Source organism: Lagopus leucura, unplaced genomic scaffold (genome assembly GCF_019238085.1).
Source record: "Lagopus leucura isolate 7727_CA_CO unplaced genomic scaffold, USGS_WTPT01 Super-Scaffold_100016, whole genome shotgun sequence".
Classification (NCBI taxonomy): Eukaryota; Metazoa; Chordata; class Aves; order Galliformes; family Phasianidae; genus Lagopus; species Lagopus leucura.
Genome location: NW_024962270.1, coordinates 581,965 through 599,351, shown reverse-complemented (window position 1 = coordinate 599,351; position 17,387 = coordinate 581,965). Strand labels below are relative to the sequence as shown.

The window sequence follows — 17,387 nt, the reverse complement described above, 5'->3', positions numbered from 1 at the left end:
ACGGGGAGCGGACCAGCTGCGGGGCGCCGAACCGGGCCGGCCCGAGGCTACCGATAGCTGGAGTGGGGGGGAAAACTCGCAGCGAAACGGCCCGGTGCTGGAAGGGTTGCGGGGCGCTGCGGGGGGAGGAGCGGGGGTGGGGGTGGGGGCGGGTGGGGGCGGCTCTTAGCACGGTTCCTGCTGGGCGGGGCAGGCGGCGGCTCGGCCGCTCGTGGGTTGGCACCGAGCGGAGCGGCCGCCGGCCACGGCGGAGCGATGATCCGCAGGGAAGGTAAGGAGAGCCCAGCCCTGCCCCGCCCCGCCCGCAGCTCCGGGAACCGCGACCCGCAGAGCTCAACAAGTGTCCGCCCCGCCGTACCGTGAGCGGGCTGTGCTGGGATAGCGGCTGCGGCTCCCGCAGGATGGAGAGCTGTGGAGCGGGGTGTCCGGCTGTGTGCCCTCCCCGGGAACGTGGGGTGCGTCCTTGTAGCAGTTGGCTATGGGGTGCTGTGTGGGTAGGGAGGTGTGTGGGTCAGGTGAGGAGGGACCCTCTGTAAGAGGGGTGCGCTCCTACAGGTGCTGTGATGCTCAGGCTGTCCTCTGGGTTTGGTATGCAGGGCCGGAGCTCCCTGTTCCTGAGTCACCCACCATGAGGGCCAGCAGGATGCCTGCTGCTCTTCCTGCACAGCTCAGGCTGGGTGGGATGGTCACACCTTGTCCAGTCTGTGTCTCAGTGTGGTGGCTGTAGTTCTCCACCTGCTTCTTTAGGCTCTGCTGATGAGGTCAGGGATGAGCGATGAAGATGACTCACAGGATGCTGGGCATTGGCTGGAGCCGTTGTCTGATGCTGCAGAGAAAAAAGTCCTCGGTACCAATATGGGGCTGGAATGCCTGTAAAGCTCAGTGAAGGTGGAGTCCTGGAAAGTCCCTGTTCTTCCCAAAGCTGCTGCGGAGCCTAGCTCTGAGCAGGAGCGATTCATGCTTCCCCTGGCTCCTTTCTCTTCTGCTCCAGAGATGAGTCAGTGTGGCCTGGTGACACAGGCAGGACCCCAGCAGAATGAGTCGGGACAGCAGGTGGCACGCGCCCTGGCAGACACAGACCCCCTTGTTTGGTGACCTGAATTCCCCGCCGAGAGCCCCGAGACAAGCAGGACCATCCTTTCTGCATGAGTTCCTGGGTCAAAAGATGAGCCTCCAACAGCAGCGGGACGCCTCCCCCGCCGCCTCACACAGACTCCCTTTGTCTGTGGACTGCTGGGGTGACAAAGGGAAATATTCAGCAGTAGGGCTGGGACGGGCTCAAGGTCCGTGGGAGCTCCCCACCCATCTGTAATGGGTCACATCTGGGGTTGGTGCTGGATTTTGCCCAGCTATGGAACTGAGTTGGCCAGAAAAAAGCAGAGCTATCCTGGTGCAGGGAGCTCATAGCCCCATTGCTTTAAAGCTGAGGTTGTCCTGCAGTTCTGGGGATCTCGGTCACAGCAGCCTCCTGGCCAGCATCCCTCCTTCCCGGCTGCATTTCCCCCTGACTTAAGGCTTCTCACCCTTCACCTTGTAGAACTGCAAGTTTTTCTGCCCCTGGAGCTGAGCTGTTTGCAATGTCTTTGCAGCTGCCCCACTTGCACAGCCCACTCTGCTCATCTCTGCTGTGACCGTCTGGCCCTGCGTGGCAGAGCACGTGTTGCTAGGGGTCACACAGCCCTGTGCAATGGGGATGTGTCCAGCTCCCAAAAACTCCTCTGTATGGGAGGTAGCAGTGGTTCTTGGGCTGCCTGCATGGACACTTGCATAGAAAAGCTGCTTTGGCATCTGTCCAGCTCTTAAAAGTCCAGAGCAATGAAGGCATTGCATGGATGAGCTTGGTGCACTCAAGGGTGCGCTCAAGCTTTCCTAGAGGATTTCTGTCCATCTCCCAGCATTAATGCTGTGTTATTCCTGTGTCCCCTCTGCAGACACCGAACGGGCAGTGGAAATCCTGACGAGATACCAAAGCACCCTGCGCTCCCCAGAGGAACAGGAGCTGAAAGCCTCCATTGGAAAGATCTCACACATCTTCCAAAGTGAACTATTCCAGGCTCTGCTGGGTAAGCCCCTTCCTGCTGTTCTCTGGGGCATTGCAGTCAATGGGTGCTCCTGGCTGGAGCAGACCCACTCCTGGCTGCGTGGTTTCTCTTAGGACATAAATGTTGGAGCTATGTCAGAGATGATCCCAGTGTAACCAAGGCTGCAATAAAGGCACAAAGCAGAGGATTTGTGCATTAGAGCACAGAAGTGATGTGGGGAGAATAAAGCTGGAAGGGTCAGGTCTGTGCTTGGTGTCACATGGAGGGAGGTGGCACAGCGGTCCACTGTCCTGTCAACACCAACACCAGGGAGTGCCGCTCGGTTGCTGGTGACCTTTTCAACTGGTTGAGCAGGATATTAGTTCCCGGGACAGAGCCAGCTTTCACTTGATGTGTTTACCTAACGAGGAATTTGCATTAATTGCTTCCTCCCCCGTCCCTTGAGTGCGTTGTTTGTGAATTCCTCTGTCCTTGTGCAGCCCTGCGTGATGCTGCAGCTCACTGCTCACACGTGGACCACTCGGTGTCCTCAGCCCCATCCCCATGGGCACACAGGGATGAGTGACACTGACGTGTGGAGGGCAAAGTGCTCCTATTCCATCTGCTTTTCACCCACCCTTCTCCCAGTGGGCTGCTGTACCTCGGGAGTTTGCTTGGAGCTGCAGGGCTGGGTCAGGGTGTTTGCAGGGTGTGCTGCGCCTACGCTTGCACCTGTGCTCCCCTTCCCATGGCACAGGGTGCTGCTGCCTCTGTTCTCTCCTGTGCTCTTAGCAGCACCTGCTTGGTTGGTTTTTTTTTTTTTGGGGGGGGGGGAGGCACAGTTAGGCAAACACATGAGGCTGATACACAGTCATCTTCAACTTGTGCTCCTGCAGGTAATGCTCTCCTAAGACGTATGTTAAGCTTGAGCACCAAAGCGTGTTTACTGGTAGCAGAGCTACTGAAAGTGCCAAATGGCACGGTGCTTCACATGTTGTTCCACATGAAAAATGCAAGGGGTGGGGCCTCCAGGGCACTTCTTTAGAAATAAGCTGCTTTGTGAACTCAGACTCTGCTCCTGGGCTGTTGGGGATGCATAGTGCATGGGGCTGGGTGCTGTGTTGCTGTGGCTGTGCTCTGCTGGACGCTGTTCCCCCCCAGCCTTCCCCTACAGCCTCTTGCATCCTAACAAAAGGTTCATCAGTTTGATGCAGGGAGCCTAGGAGGAAAGTGTTAAGAGTTGTTCTTCCTTACTGGATTCAGAGGGGATTTACACTGCCAACAAACGGGCACCAGCCTGTAAGGTGGAACGTGGGGCTTCCCAGCACCCCGTCCCCAAGGCTCCCCATTGCCCCACTGTGACATTCCTGCCTCAGATAGGGACACCAGCAGTGGTGTTCTCCTGTGATGGAAGCCATCCAAATCCTGTGTTCATTTTCGGGAACTCTGGTGCATTCCAAGTGTAATCCACGCAGCCAGGAGCCCTGTTACGCAAGCACTATTTTCATAAGCAGAGGGAGAGATGTTTTTGCACAAAAACAAAGTCTGTCTGTCCGGCTGTGGGATGAACATTGGCTGTAACCTCAGGGCTGACAACTTCAGGGGCAGCCTTTGCCACCAGAGGTGCACCTGGGGACTGGCATCTGTGCACCCCTCCTTTCTCTTCCTCTGGCCGCTGGGTTTCTTGCAGGGCACCCTTTGCTAAGCACCAGATTCTGGAAAATCTGTTAAAGATGGTTTGACAAACTCTCTGGAGCCTTTGGTTCCCTTTGGGGCTGCTGCAGAATCAAAGTATCACAGAACCATTAAGGTTGGAAAACACCACTTAAACCCACCCGCTCCATCCCATCCCCACCATGCCCAGTAAACCGGAGGAGCTCCCCAGGCTCCTCTGCAGCGAACACAGAAAATGAATTTGTTTTCCCTGCTGTGGCTTTCCTCCCTCTGAGTGCTTCTTTCCGCCCAGCCCCTTTCTGGCCCCGCAGCCCTGACCGCCTCCAGTCTCCCGTGTGCTGTCAGGATTTATGACTCTGCCATGCTGCATGCAAGTCATCCACCAAACCCCCTCAGCCGACCTCTTGGCGTGGTACATTTAACCTGGCAGCATTTACCATCCTTTCTGGTTTTCTCACTTGAACACGGTTTCAGCTATTTAGGAGCATACCTTTTCCCATTCAAAGCCCCCTTTCCTGCAGTGCTTTCCTCCTTTTTTCCTCCTTGCCATGTAACATCCACCAATTGACGCTGCACGCGTGCTCTGATGTCACGATGCAGAGCCTCTAAATAGGCTTTGCTGCTTCCCACCCTCTTTGTCACCCTTTCCAGTTTCTTTCTGAAGATCTTCTCACTTTTTCTGTAGTTTCCCTTCTGAAATTAAACACTTAAACACAGCGATGTGAGATTTGCTGCTCCTGCAGCATTGGGCTGGGGCTGCTGCATGTTTCCATTGGGAAGTGCAGCAGCCCCACTGCTTCCTGCAGTGCCCCGTGGGTCAGACAGAGAGGGGAAGATGCTCCTGGCAGAGTTGGGAGGGGGCACTTGCAGACCCTGCACCCAATGCAGGGCACTGGCACTACGCTTTCTGCCCAATCCTGATGATGTTTCTTGTGCTGTTTTGCAGATATCCACGAATTCTACGACTTCACACTGCGCTCAGCACCCCTGCAGCCTCCCAGCCCAGCAGTGCATCGTGGCACAGCCCAGCACCTCAGTCCCAGAGAGCCCCACAGCCCCCCCGAGGTAAGAGCCACTCCGTTCCCTGCAAAGGGGACAGGTTGGCATCAGCTCCCATGCCAGCAGCGTGTTTCCACACCTCCTCTGTCACAGCTTGCCTAAATAATTAGGCAACATCTCTCATTCATAAGCGTTAATTGAATTATTCCTAATGCAAATGACTTCAGCTCTAGCTCTGCTTTCTGCTGTGGGTTACTGGGGCTCTGATTGAGCTACCTTGCAAGCTGCTTTTGATAACTGAAGTTAGGCCTTTCAAGTTTCCTTTTTCAGGATTTTTTCCAGTTCTCTGATAACTTCCACGTCTCTTATTTGCATTCTCTTTAATTTCCAACAGTCTTTTAAGTGATACCAGGCAGAGAGGCAGCGACTGAGCAGTAGGCTCCGAGTTGTCTCACAGGCACAAAAGCAAATTGAATTGCCTTGATGGGGTAGGGGCAGTTTTGCTTTTCCAGGCCTGCTCCAATCCTTACCTCGCAGCTCCGGATCTGGTCTATGGCATTGGATCAGTTTTCAGCGGGTTTACGACTTATTTCTGTAGCTACAGACACCAGGATCCTATTTAGTTTTCTGGGGCTGCAAGAGACCCTTTCTCAGCAGTGCGGTCCGCCTGCCCAAGCACACGGACACCATCACATCCCTCCTTCTTTCCCCAAAGAGATGCACGGAGACATCTCACACTGCTGGAATATAGAATGGGTTGAATTGGAAGGGACCTAAAATCATCCACCCTCAGGCCAACAGCGGGGTCTCCCTGCCCTGTATGCATCCCAGGGGCTCGCAGCCCTCCCCTACCCACCTCTATGTCCCGGGTCTCATTGCAGCCACGAGCCCAGGATGGTGAGCAAAGGCTGCTGGCGGTGACACCGGGGACTCCCCCAAGGCTGGTGAGGGTGACAGCACGCCGGACGGAGGCACCGACCAGCGTCTGCAGCCTGGTGCTGGGCTCCCGCAGTGCCCTGCCACAGGTGAGCCCCCGCACCGCGTCCCACCCGGCCACCGGCTGCCACCACGGGGACAGCACCGGGGCTGCGTGCCCATAGCACTGCGGGATGGGGCTGGGAAGGTGCCTGGGGCTGGCGTTTCCTTGGGCTCTTCCCATTGGGGCGGTGATGCTCAGGCTGGGAAGCGTGGCAATAACACTAACAGCATCCCCGCGCTTCAGCGCTCGTGTGGTCCAGTGTCAGCGGTGGGAAGGCAGATGGACGTGGCGCAGGATGGAAATCCTCCCAGCCCCGTCCCCAAATATCTCCATCTTACTCCCACCTCGTGTATTTTCACCTTTTTCTCCAAGCTCCTCGATGGCAGGTCCATTCCTCAGCATACCAGGAGCATTTCTCTGCTGTTTGCCATCTATCTGGATGTGGGTCGTAAATCTCAGCTCCCTCCTGGTGTGAGCGCGTCGCATGGGCTCCATTCCTGATGTTGGTTGTAGGGACGAGTGAAGGGCAAAATGCACTCTGAGCCTTTAGGGAGGGATGGAGTGGCTGTGATGGATGGAGCTCACCAGACGTAAAATAACACGAAGGCTTTGTTTTTCTTGGCACAGCTTTAATCAGTCCTTGTTTGCTAGCTTGGATTCTTCTTCCAAATTATTTTAAATGTGAAAATCACACTGCTGCTTTTCTTCCCGTTCTAAATGTTTCCCTTCTCACTTTAGACTGCAATAAAATGGGTGATGCCCCATTTTTTTTTTTCCTTACTGTTGAATTTCTCCTTTTCCTCTCCCTCCTCTCTGCGTCTTCACTCACCAAATCCTTACCAGTGCTGGAATATTGGGGACTGTGATTAAATGGAGACAAGAGGTGCAGTCTGCAATCAGCCCACCCTTGGTGGTGGTCTCGGCAGTAAAAACTTTGCATATGCTGGCAATTCACCTGCTTTTATTACTTCATCCACTGGGATTTCAAATGGAGCCTTCCTCTTTGTGTTCCACCCTGGTGTCCCTGGGCTGCACTCCTGGATGTGGGGCAAGAATCTACAAGCACAGCATTCAGCCTCACACACCTGGCTGAGATGCAGACACCTCCCCTTGATTTTGAGACATGGTGGGGAATCTGCTGTGTGATAATCCGGCTCTCCTGATGGTTATTTATCCTTTCCATTAAAAATGTGCACCTTACTGCTAGCCTGGATTCCTCTCTCTTTAGCTCCCAGCCCCAGGAGGTTTTGCTGCCTTTGTTTGCCAGGATAAAGGGCCGCAGCAATCAGAACTGTTCCCAACATGTCGGTATTTATAGATGCGTCTGCGTTCCCTCTTAACTTTCCCTTAGATAAACTAAACAGATTGGCTTCCTCACTCACTCAGTGTTGTTCCAGCCCTGAAATCGTTCCTGTCATTCTTTTCTGAAGTATTCCTTTTCTTTTCAACCTTCTCCTTGTCTGGGGTCAGGTTGGGGTGATGGGCGCCTTCAGCCAGAGCACTCACACCCACACTTTTTCCTTCCCAACCTGGATGGGTGCAGAGCAGGGGCCTGGAGGGAAGACCTTTGGGATGTTGCTGTGCAGTGCTTGGCCGTGCTTGGGGCTCTTCTGTCCATGGGGCAGCTCGCGTGGGCACAGGGACCAAGCAGTGCTGGAAGCTCGGAGCAGTGCTTGCTCGGAGCTGCTCCTCTCCAAGGGCACAACTGAACTGAAAACATCCCAAGCTGGGAGGTGAAAGGTTGGCCATGGAGATGAGCCCCATCCCTCAGCTGTCCTCATCTGAACATCATCATTATTGCTGAAGACCCGCTTTGTCCTGCATCCCTGTATGCAGGATGTCATGGGACTGGATGACCCTCCACACCCAACTCCTGCCCAGCTATTTGGTGGCTTCTTGTTCCTGGCTTTTGGTGCTGTATTTCTAAAGCACTTGAGTTGCAAATGGCACTCAGAAGAACGGAGGAAGCTTTTATAATAGATTATAATCAATGATAATAGGGCACTTGGGCGCCAAGGCAGGGCAGAGCAGCTGCATCCCTTGTGCTATCAGCCCACGAGCAAGGGCTCCAGTGGATATCTCACAGCTGAGAAGAGGCACGGAGACAAGCTGGCGTGTCTTGCCTGCTTCTCTTACTGCATCCATCATTGTAAATAAGTTTTCTGTTGTCCTGGCTCCAGCCTCTCCCCTGCCTGCGGTGGTGATGGCAGAGTGGAAGTCACTGTAACCTGCCTTAGCCAGGAAGGCGCACGAGAAACGAATGGCCTGTCTGCACCAATGCTTCCAGGAACAGGAAATGTTCTGTCTGCTGGCACAGCCCCGTGCACTCCGAGCAGCCCCGTGCCGTGCAAATGGCTGCTGCTCAGGAAGCAGGACCGGCACACAGAACGTCGGTGTGCTTCGGGGGCTGAAGCCATCCCTCCATGGGAAAGCGATGTTCAGCCCGCAGAGGGATGCGGATAGTTGCAACACCCTGTGGATGCACAATCCTGCACGCTCTGTGGGGTTTTATCAGCCAAATCCTCCGCGTCAGCCTTTCTCTGCTTTAGTTTTTGGGGCTTCAGTGCGGGGAACCCGAGGCTGCTCCTGCAGCGCTGCTCGCCTGCGCCCAGGGGGTGGCAGGAAGGCTTCGTCTCTTTGAAAGCACCATCCTCACCCTCCCACCCCCCTCTCCCGGCTCGGGGAGCAGAGAGCAGCCAGCTGGAGCGATGAATGCAGGAGGAACAATACCGTTGATGAGCAGAAACGCTGCGCCTGCGAGGGAGCGCTGCTCGGCCCCTCACGGAGCCGCTCTGACTTCATCTCTGTCACCGTGCCACCGCAGCCTGCCCTGCGCGTCCCTCCCCGCACGGCGATGCCGATCCCAACAGGCGATGCTGAGTGCCAGCAGCTCTCAGAGTGAAGGAGGAGCTGCTTCAGCAAGCGGTTGTGCCTCGTGTGCTTCTGCATTGCCGGTGGATGGGAAACCTTGCCCGCGGAGGTGCTGCCTCTCACCCAGCTGTGGGTGCATGGGAGTGTGCCCCCGTGTGCCAGCTGGAGGCTGTTTTGGCAAAGGCCAAGAATGTCTCCTTCTGCCATCGCAGGGAGGACGTGGCCTAGCCATGCAGGCTCTCCTCCCTGCTGTTCTCAGTGCTGAAGAAGATGCACGTGTCTGCCCTGACCCCCAGCTTGGGGGCTGCCCCATCAGCACCACCACGCTTGTCTGCTTCCCCTCGAATGCCAAAGCACTGAGGATGTCCATCTGTCTGTCCATCCGTCTGCTGTCACTCAGCCATGCACATCAGCCCTTGCAGCACAGACACCCAGCTGGGCAGCCGCTGCCCGTGTCTGGAGGATGCTGCTGTGAAAAGGGGATTTCAGCACGGGCTGTGTCAGGGAGAGCTGTCACTTCGGTGGACATTTTGGGGTTGAATGGCTTCAGCTTTACTAGAGGCTCTTGCTATTCTTGCTGCAGAACAAGGAGATGCTTAGACTTCAGTTCTCTCAGCTCGATGTACAGCTTTAGCAAAAGATGAATTTGATGGAGCCACCAGCCTGTCAAACACAGATCACGTGGAGCCATCTGTTCCTGCTCTATTCAGGGACTTTCTGTCTAAAACCAGTGGCAAAAGGAAGATCCACAGCAGGCTGTAAGGCTTTTCTGGCTCTGCAGCACAGGAGGGTTCTGCTGGGGATGGGGCTGTTGGTCTGTCCATTCATTCAAGTCATCGTTGCTGTTTGGCAGTTATTTTGTTTGGTAATAGTACAAGTGCGTGCAGTGCTGGGGCTGTCCCATAGACAGCCATGCTTTCATCACTCAGCTGCTCTCTGAGTCCATCTTTCCAGATCCGTGCTTCATTGACCTCCTCAGAGCAGGGCTCCTGGCATTATGTAAGCATTGGGATTCAAGCTTTCCCAGGGCTTAGCTCTGAAAGCAGGAGCTGAGACCACCCGAGCAGCATGGGGACTGAAGCACCTTTGATGCTGGTCTCTGGAGGCCGATTATGAATCAGGTGTGTTTCTGCAAAGCAAATGGGCTCCCCTCTCCATTTTGTCAAAGGAACAAACCGGGCTGGAAGGCAGAGCCTGGTAGGCCAGCTGCTTCCTAGCTGGAGCCTTGAAAATGTTGTTGCATCTTAACGGTGTCGGGAAGGATGGAATCAGAATGGTGGTGAAAGAGGCATCACCAGTGCTGTTATAAATAGAGCAGCCGTGATAACTGCTCAGGAGGGTTTTTAGTCTTTGGGATTTGGAGGATAAGCTCTGAGCTGTGCTGAGAGGTCCATTATCTGTGGCTTTTGTAGGAGATAGGGGAATCTGCAGGGGAATGAGGGCAGTGGATGAGTGCAGGTTTGGGAATCGTCCCTTTTGTGAATCTGAGTGTGACCCTGTTTTAAGGCTTTCTGCTACGTGCTGCTGCCTCTTGCACTGCTCTGCCTGCTCCGAAGTGGTTGTACCACACGTGGCTGCAGCGATGGTTTCAGGCCAACCCAGAGCTCTGCTGCAGGGATGCACGGATTCACTCCAGCACCCGTTGTAACCACGCAGCCTGCAAGCATTCAGCATCGTGCAAGAACTTTGCTGGCTTTGCACCTAAGAAATCATTCCAAGCATTGAGATTCAGGCAGAGGACCCCTGTGCTCTGTGGCCTAGATAGCTCTCAGGGCTGGCACAGCTCAGGCATTCTGGTGCCCGCAGCACTGGCATACAGAGCATTGTGTCCAGCCTCACCATCAGGCACCCACCTGTGCGTGCCCGGAGCTGGGCTCAGCTCTGCCAGCATCACAGCCATGTCCTGCCACATGTCTCTTCCCCTTTCAGGGTCATTTTTAGACTGGGTCACTTTGCAGCCAGGTTCCTGCAGATCATATGCAGGAGAGTTTGCATAAAGCAGCCAAGGGGAAGATGCACTGAGGTGCTAGGGAGGCACAGCCTGCTCCTGAGCGGCATCATCACTGATGCCATCAGGTCCCTGCGTGCCATGTTGCTGTGTCCCATGCATGCAGGGACGTGTTTCGTAAGCTCTCTCATGGTGTTTTTGCAGGGAGGTTTTGTGCCTTTTTGGAGCTGTAGGAGTGTGTTCGTGGGGCTGCTTTGGTGCAAGAGTGTGGCAATAGAGCCTCTGTCCCAGTTCTCTGCTGTCACCCATCCATGAGCCTCCCACAACAGCCAGACCCTGGGACCTGAGCTGCTGTGTCCCAGCCTGCAGGTGGGGAGAGTCACCTGTCACCCCGGGCTTGTGCCAGGTGGGTCAGTGCTGACACACGGCTGTCTGTCAGTGCATCCGTGCCTCTGTGCAGCTGAGCTGCACCTTCTGTCTGCCCCACGCATGGGCGCACGTTTCAAGGTCACCTCAGGGCTTCCTAAACACTCCTTTCTGCTCTTTGCGTGCAGGCGGCGGAGGGGAAGAGTTTAAAAGAGACACTGCGCCTTTAAGAGAGGCCCATGAGCCGGCTGCGGCCCTGCGGCACGGCCGCTGATTGGCTGAGCGGCGGGCAGGCGGGCGGGGGGCGGGGAAAGCCATTCAGAAACTCCGAGCTGCACTCGCTCCCTTAAAGGGGACGCGGCGGTGCAGAAATGTAGGGCCGAGCCGGGGCGGTCGACCACCTGCCGTTCATCGGGCCTGGCTCTGGTCACTGCCGGGTTCCCACGTACCCCAAATGAACGCTGCTACCCTGGATGGCTGACCGCCCTGACCCCCTGGTTACAGGGACAATGCAAGTGGGCACCCGGAGCCCATGGGACGTGGCAGTGCTTTATTGCCATGCCTGTGCAGAACTGAGTCATGTTAATATTTAATTCGAGGTAAGGGCCTTTTCCCTGTTTTTATGGGCTTCCAGCTGTGCCTTTGACTCTTAAAACTGCAGTTTAGCTCTGAAATGCATGATATGATTCCCCTGTGGCTATGCATTGCAGACCACCCCAAAGCCCTCTGCCCTGTGAGCAGGAGTGTGAGCTTCAGGGCAGGAGCTGAGCAGAGCGGCTGTGTCCATGCACCATGTCCACTGCAATTGCTTGCTGCTAAACGGAGCCTCTGCACAAAGAGAACTCAGGCTGTTCCATGGGGACCTACTGTTGGTCCCCGGCATGAAGCTGTGGTGCTCAGCACCATCAGCACAGCAGGGAATATTTCATAGCTCATTTGCTGTGATTGCAACTGCGGAAGGTGGCTCTTGGTGCTGATCGAAGAGCCTCGTGAAGTTGCTGCCACAAGAGAGGAGATGGAATTGTGGCACTGGGCAGTGGATCAGCGCTCATTAATAAAATGAAAACAGTTTTGCCCTGGAGGAGAATTAATTTGTTTGGCAACTGTGCCAAGAGCGCTGAGAGCTCAGGATCCCATCCTCCACAGCGTTACAAGGGTGATACCTTCCATTAGCCCCTATGCTCTAGCTAGCGCATGGCTTTGGAGCAGCGGCTGTCGCGCTGGGGGCACAGCACACTGCAAGCATCCTCCATTCCTAGGAAAGCTGCAGGTGAACCAAACCCTTCTGAGCTGGCTCCAATCCCTTCTTTCACGCTGACCTTGCAGTGGTCGGTGCCCATCCCTCACACTTGCCTTCCTCTTCCCGCAGGACTTCGTGTGAGAGGAAGGAAGTGATGGCAGGGGCTGAGATGCCGGCAGCTCCCACTAAAGCCGCGCCACCTTCGTGCCGTGTAAATAGCACCAGCTCTGGGATTTCTTGATGCTTTGCTGAAATTAGCACCTGAAAAAAAGAGCAGCTGCCAAAGCCACATTTAAATAAGACGGGCAGGCTTTGGTAGGAAGAGGAGAGTGGGTTGGAGAGTGCTTGGGTTCCTTGAAGTGCATTTGGCCCCACACCGACCTCCTCATGAGCCTGGTAACACATCCTGAGCCCCACACGGTGCTTCAGGGAGCAGTGCAGGCAGCAACCAGGATTATAATCCTCTTGGTTGGGGCTGGCAGATGACATGTGTGGCTCATCATAAATGAGGAGGAATGAAGCAACCCTTGCACCAAGGACAGAACAGAGATAAAGCAGGAAAAGCAGGCGGGGAGGTGCAAGATGGGGAGGACTCCGTGAGGCTCAAGGGAAGTATGGGGCCTCTGTCTGTACGTGGCAATGGGATACCTATAGATAAGTGAGCTGGGGGAGGAAGCAGGAGGTGCAGGCATGGACTTGCTAGGGAAAAAACAGAGCCAGTGCTTCTCTTAATTGTTTATTTCAGTTCTTATTAAAGCATTTTTCCCTACCAGGTCTCGTCCTTTGCTTTCACACTCTCTCCTCTAAGTGAAAGCCTATGTCCTTACCTGTCCTCACTGCAGGACTGAGTGAACAGAGCCACATCAGGAGCAGGGCAGCGTGCACATTCTGAGCACATCCCTAATGCTGGAGTGACCCAGATCTCAGAGGTTCTGGGTAGCCAAGATGGACTTTGTCCCTCAATGCTCAGGCAGCAGTTGCTGACCGCCTGCCCATTCCTACAAGGCTTGCTGTGGTCTGTGTATAGCAGTCCCCTGCCCCTTACAGCTGTCCTAAGCTTAGAGCCAGGGGACTTCAGTGTGAACATGTCACAGCTCCGTGTCATCAGGAGCAGCATATGACTGTAGCATCCACGCTGTAACAGAGGCAACTTGGGCAGCCCAGAGGCAGTGAATTGCAGCCAGTGCTGGGGAGGACGGACTGCACCGCACAGTGAGGACTCAGGGCTCCTGGAACAACACGGATCTTATTACAGCTGTTAATAATTAGAAGGCCAGGCTCAGCTTTTCCTTAATGAGTCAGATAAGGTTTTCTGCAGTGGTCTTCCTTTCTGCCCTTTGAGTTGTGAGAGTGACTCTCTTCTGATCTTTTGTGCCAGAGGCGTGGAACCACTGAGATGCCCTTCTGCACAAGTGAGGATTTCAGCAGCCTCAAACACTCTGCTCTTACCATCCTCTGACAGAAGTAGTTGGAAGGCCCAGCGAAAGCCCTAGGTGTTTCTACACCCCAAAAAGGGGCTCACAGGCAGCAACTTCAGGGTGCGGTGCAGGAGTGCACAGTAACAGAGCACAGCGGGATGAGAGCTGATGTGGGGATGCACCTGAGTGTGCAGAGCAGGGGATGGGGATGGGGTGAGGACAGCTGCAAGCAAGACAGGAAACTGTTGAGCAAAGGGTTTCTGGATTCCCACAAGCACGAGGTGCTGGGGAGCAGCGGGGCACGAAGCGGGGCTGAGCAGGCCGTGGGGCTGCACGGCACGGCGTCTTGCGGGCGGGTTTTGGCACTGCTGCCGGAGTAGAAACTGCCCTTCGGTTGCGGGAACCCCCGGCCGCGCTGCCCCTCATCCCCCGCCTTTCCCCGGCGGCGCTCCGGGGGCGGCGGTGCGGGGCGGTGCGCGGAGGCTCCGCGGCGCAGATTGGCGGGGAGCGGCGGGGAGAGGCGGAGGATGCTCCGCGCCGCCGCAGGTGCCGCGCTCCGCGCTCCCGAGCCGCGACGCGCCGGACCGGGCTGAACCGCGCCGAACCGGACCGTGCCTAGCCGCCCCATGCAGCCGAGCGGAGCGGAGCCCCGCGCAGGGACTGAACCGCCCCGGGAGTGAGCGGCGCGACGCCGCGGAGCCTCCCTGCTCCGTAACCCCTCCTGCTTCTCGGGGCCGGGGGCGCGCCTGGCGCGGGGCGGGGGCTGCTGCCGCCCCCCGAGCATCCCTCCCTCCCTGTCTCCCTGCGCGCATCCCTCCGCGCCGCCTCCCGCTCCCTCCCTCCCTCCCACCCTGCCGGCTCTATGGTGTGAGGGCAGCGATGCACAAGCACCACCACTGCTGCAAGTGCCCCGAGTGCTACGAGGTGACGCGGATGGCGGCCCTGCGGCGCATGGAGCCTCCCTCCTACGGCGAGTGGCAGCACGAGCAGTACGGCTACGGTGGCTACGGCTCTCAGACCCTGCCGGCACCGGGGGGGGCCGCTCCTGCTGCCCGCGGTAAGGCCAAGCTGGGGCCCCCTGCCCGCGATGCCGCTGCATTGAAGCCTCCGCCGCCGCCACCGGGGAAGAGCGCGCCCAAGGTGAACGGGAGCGGCCCGGGCTGGTGGCCCGAGTGCACGTGTTCGAGCCGCGACTGGTACGAGCAGGTACGGGCCGGCAGCACGTTGCGGTTCCTTGGCACTTTGGATGGAGTGGGGTGGATGGCTGCTGGGGGGTCCTCTAAGGAGCAGTGGGGTCGTGGTGAGCGATGCTGGCATATTGGATTGTGAACACCGTCGTTATTGCGGTCAGTGGCCATCATCATCATCACTCGGGTTGGCCATCATCATCATCGCTCGGATTGGCCATCATCATTGCTTTGGTTGGCTATTTCCATCACTCAGGCCGAGTGCTGCGATCCCACCTAACGTAGGTATTGTGTGCTGGAGAGCATCTCTGGGGCACGGCTGGGACGGAGCACGGCTGGGTCTTGCCTGGCACAGGGCAGGTAGCAGGTAGAACGGATCTGGGGCACCCACCTGCCATCCTTGCTGCTTACAGTGCCGTTGCCTGGAGCCTTGGTACCATTGAGGGTGTCCCGTGGTGTTGCACTCTGCAGGTGAGGGGCACGCTGCCACCAAGCAGCCTCGTGGGCTCATGGACTGGCACCCGCTTGCCGTTGAGTTGTGGTTTCCTCACTCTGCTGCTACGTCCCCGCTCCCAAAGATTATTACGTAACCCTTCTCTGGTCGCCAGCATGCTGTGTGCTTTCTGCCCCATTTCACTGCCTCCATTTCTTCCCACACTCGTTCATTTTATTAGTGTTCTCCTCCAGGACCCGTTCCCAGCCTGTGTTTCTCCTCTAAATGGAGAGACCAGTCTTGTTTTGAACCCACAAGCAAGCTTAGAAAATGGTTGGAGCTGTTTGCAAAGCATTAAAATGGAGGCTAGACCCTGCCTGAAAAACAATTTACTGTGCTTTAGAGAAAGGCATTTCAGTTTGCTTCTTCTGCTCCTTTCATTCATTATCTTTAAACCTCACATGATTTCTTATTGATCCTTCTAATTATTATTTCAAGACGCCGAGGCAGGCAGGCACACAGGAATCAATGGGAATTCTCTCTTCCTTTCCCCTTGGAAGGCACAGCCTCCTGCTTCCCTTCCCGTGTTTTTCTTCATTACTGTCTCAGTCTGTAGCTCTGGTCGAAATAATCTGATTCCAGGCTGATAAGCTCAGGAGACATTTACAAAGAGCCCCCAAACCCCAGCACCTTCCTATCAGCCCTCTCCTGCTTCTCTCTGCTTCTCTGCCACTCTTTGCATCAAAATCAGCCTCGTCTCTCTCTCGCCTGCTGATTCCTGGCCAATGCTTTTCAGCTTCCCTTTGCTATCTCTTTGCTTTGCTCTGTCCAGTGCAGAGCATCCAGTGCAGAGCATCCATTCCTGGGCAGGAGCAGGGAACTGGAGCCGGATGCTCCCCTCCCGCTTGCAGGGAAGATCTGGCCCAGGGATGATTGCAGGGGAGGCGGTGGCAGCTGCAGCACTGCGCGGCGCTGGGCAGGGGAGCTGTCGTGTGCTGCAATGGTGGAAGGGAAAGCATTGTCTCTTTGTGGTGCTGCCACCGAGCCCTGGGTCCACACTGGGGGACCTCTACTCAGCTTTAGCACTGAGATGAAGGAATCAGTGCCTCCTCGCTGCATTGCCAGTGACGGAGGATGCCAGCGCGTGAGGCTGTGTGAGCATAGTGGGGTCTGCGTGTGTACCACGTCGTGTGTGCTGTGTGCACTGCCTGTGTCAGAGCACACAGGACGCTCCCTGGTGTGTAGCAGATGTATGCATTGAGCAAAGCTCGGCCATGCTCCCCTTCTGATCCATACCCTGAGAGCAGTGGGGAGAGGCAATCTGCCGCCTCCAAGCTGCCCCTTTAAGTGGTGTCCCTGTCCCTGGAAGCACTTCCAGCAGCAGAGGTGGGAGGCAGAGCCAGGAGGCTTCCCCAGCAGCCAGGACCTGCTCTCCTCCCTGGGACCTTCCCCGCTCTCAGTCCTTTTTCTCCCCTTTCTTGCACCCAGTGCATGTGCCAGCGCGGCCGCATGTGCAGATGCTGTGACACAGGGAACGTGCTCAGTGCTGCGTATGGTGCTGCATGCTCACTGACATCACACGTCCTCATGGAGCCCGTGTGCAGCCCCACGGCGTGTAGCCATGCCCACACGTGCTGCCCAGCACCCAGCACAGCTCCAGCATCGACCCATGCCTCCTCCTGCTGCCTTTCCCCTTCTCCAGGACACAAATTAGCTTGCTCAGGCAATGCCAGTAATTGAGAACCCTTAATCCTGACTACAGGGAGAGAGGAAATCTCTCAGCTCTGGGTTTCTCATTTCTTTCTGCTTTGCTTTCCTTCCCCCTTCCTTTCTCCCTTTGGAGATCTCTTCCATTTCTCCTCCCTTATCTCACCGTTTATTACTCCCCATCTCCTGCGCTTTTGCTGCCATCACCGCTCCCCATTGTTCCCTTCTCCACCTCTCAATACATCCATCCCCGCACCCACCTCATCCCCCTCACTCGCTGCTTGGGGACACGAGCCCCCCCCCCCCTCCCTGCCGTGCTGGGGTGAGAGGAGGACTCCCAGCTTTGGGGGAGGAATGGCAGCGCGATCGGTGCCGATGCGCAGCAGCAGCGAGAGGAGCCAAGTGCTCCAAACCCCTCCTCTCCCTGCAAAGTGCCGCCCACGGATGCTTGGGAGTGCTGTGCCAGGATGCTCGGCCACATTGGAACCCCTTATCCAGGGCTGGTCCTTAAGGGAAGGGCCATCCCTGCAGCCCTATATCCCCC

At 56.3% G+C, this 17,387-nt stretch overlaps 1 protein-coding gene across 6 annotated transcripts in view; it reads left to right on the top strand.

Moving 5' to 3' along the window:
* The first annotated feature begins 200 nt into the window (after positions 1 to 200).
* DLG3 (discs large MAGUK scaffold protein 3) overlaps positions 201 to 17,387 on the top strand; it is a 55,773-nt gene continuing 38,586 nt past the window's right edge. For 3 of the 6 annotated variants that reach the window (XM_042876346.1, XM_042876344.1, XM_042876343.1), the window contains exons 1-6: positions 201 to 271; positions 748 to 888; positions 992 to 1,283; positions 1,932 to 2,063; positions 4,642 to 4,760; positions 5,576 to 5,719. In XM_042876346.1, the coding sequence (XP_042732280.1) occupies positions 1,037 to 1,283; positions 1,932 to 2,063; positions 4,642 to 4,760; positions 5,576 to 5,719 (642 nt within the window). In that variant the 5' untranslated portion in view covers positions 201 to 271; positions 748 to 888; positions 992 to 1,036. Of the gene's footprint in view, positions 272 to 747; positions 889 to 991; positions 1,284 to 1,931; positions 2,064 to 4,641; positions 4,761 to 5,575; positions 5,720 to 14,395; positions 14,723 to 17,387 lie in introns of those variants that run through there. The other 3 variants (XM_042876347.1, XM_042876348.1, XM_042876349.1) reach the window with 3 other exon arrangements.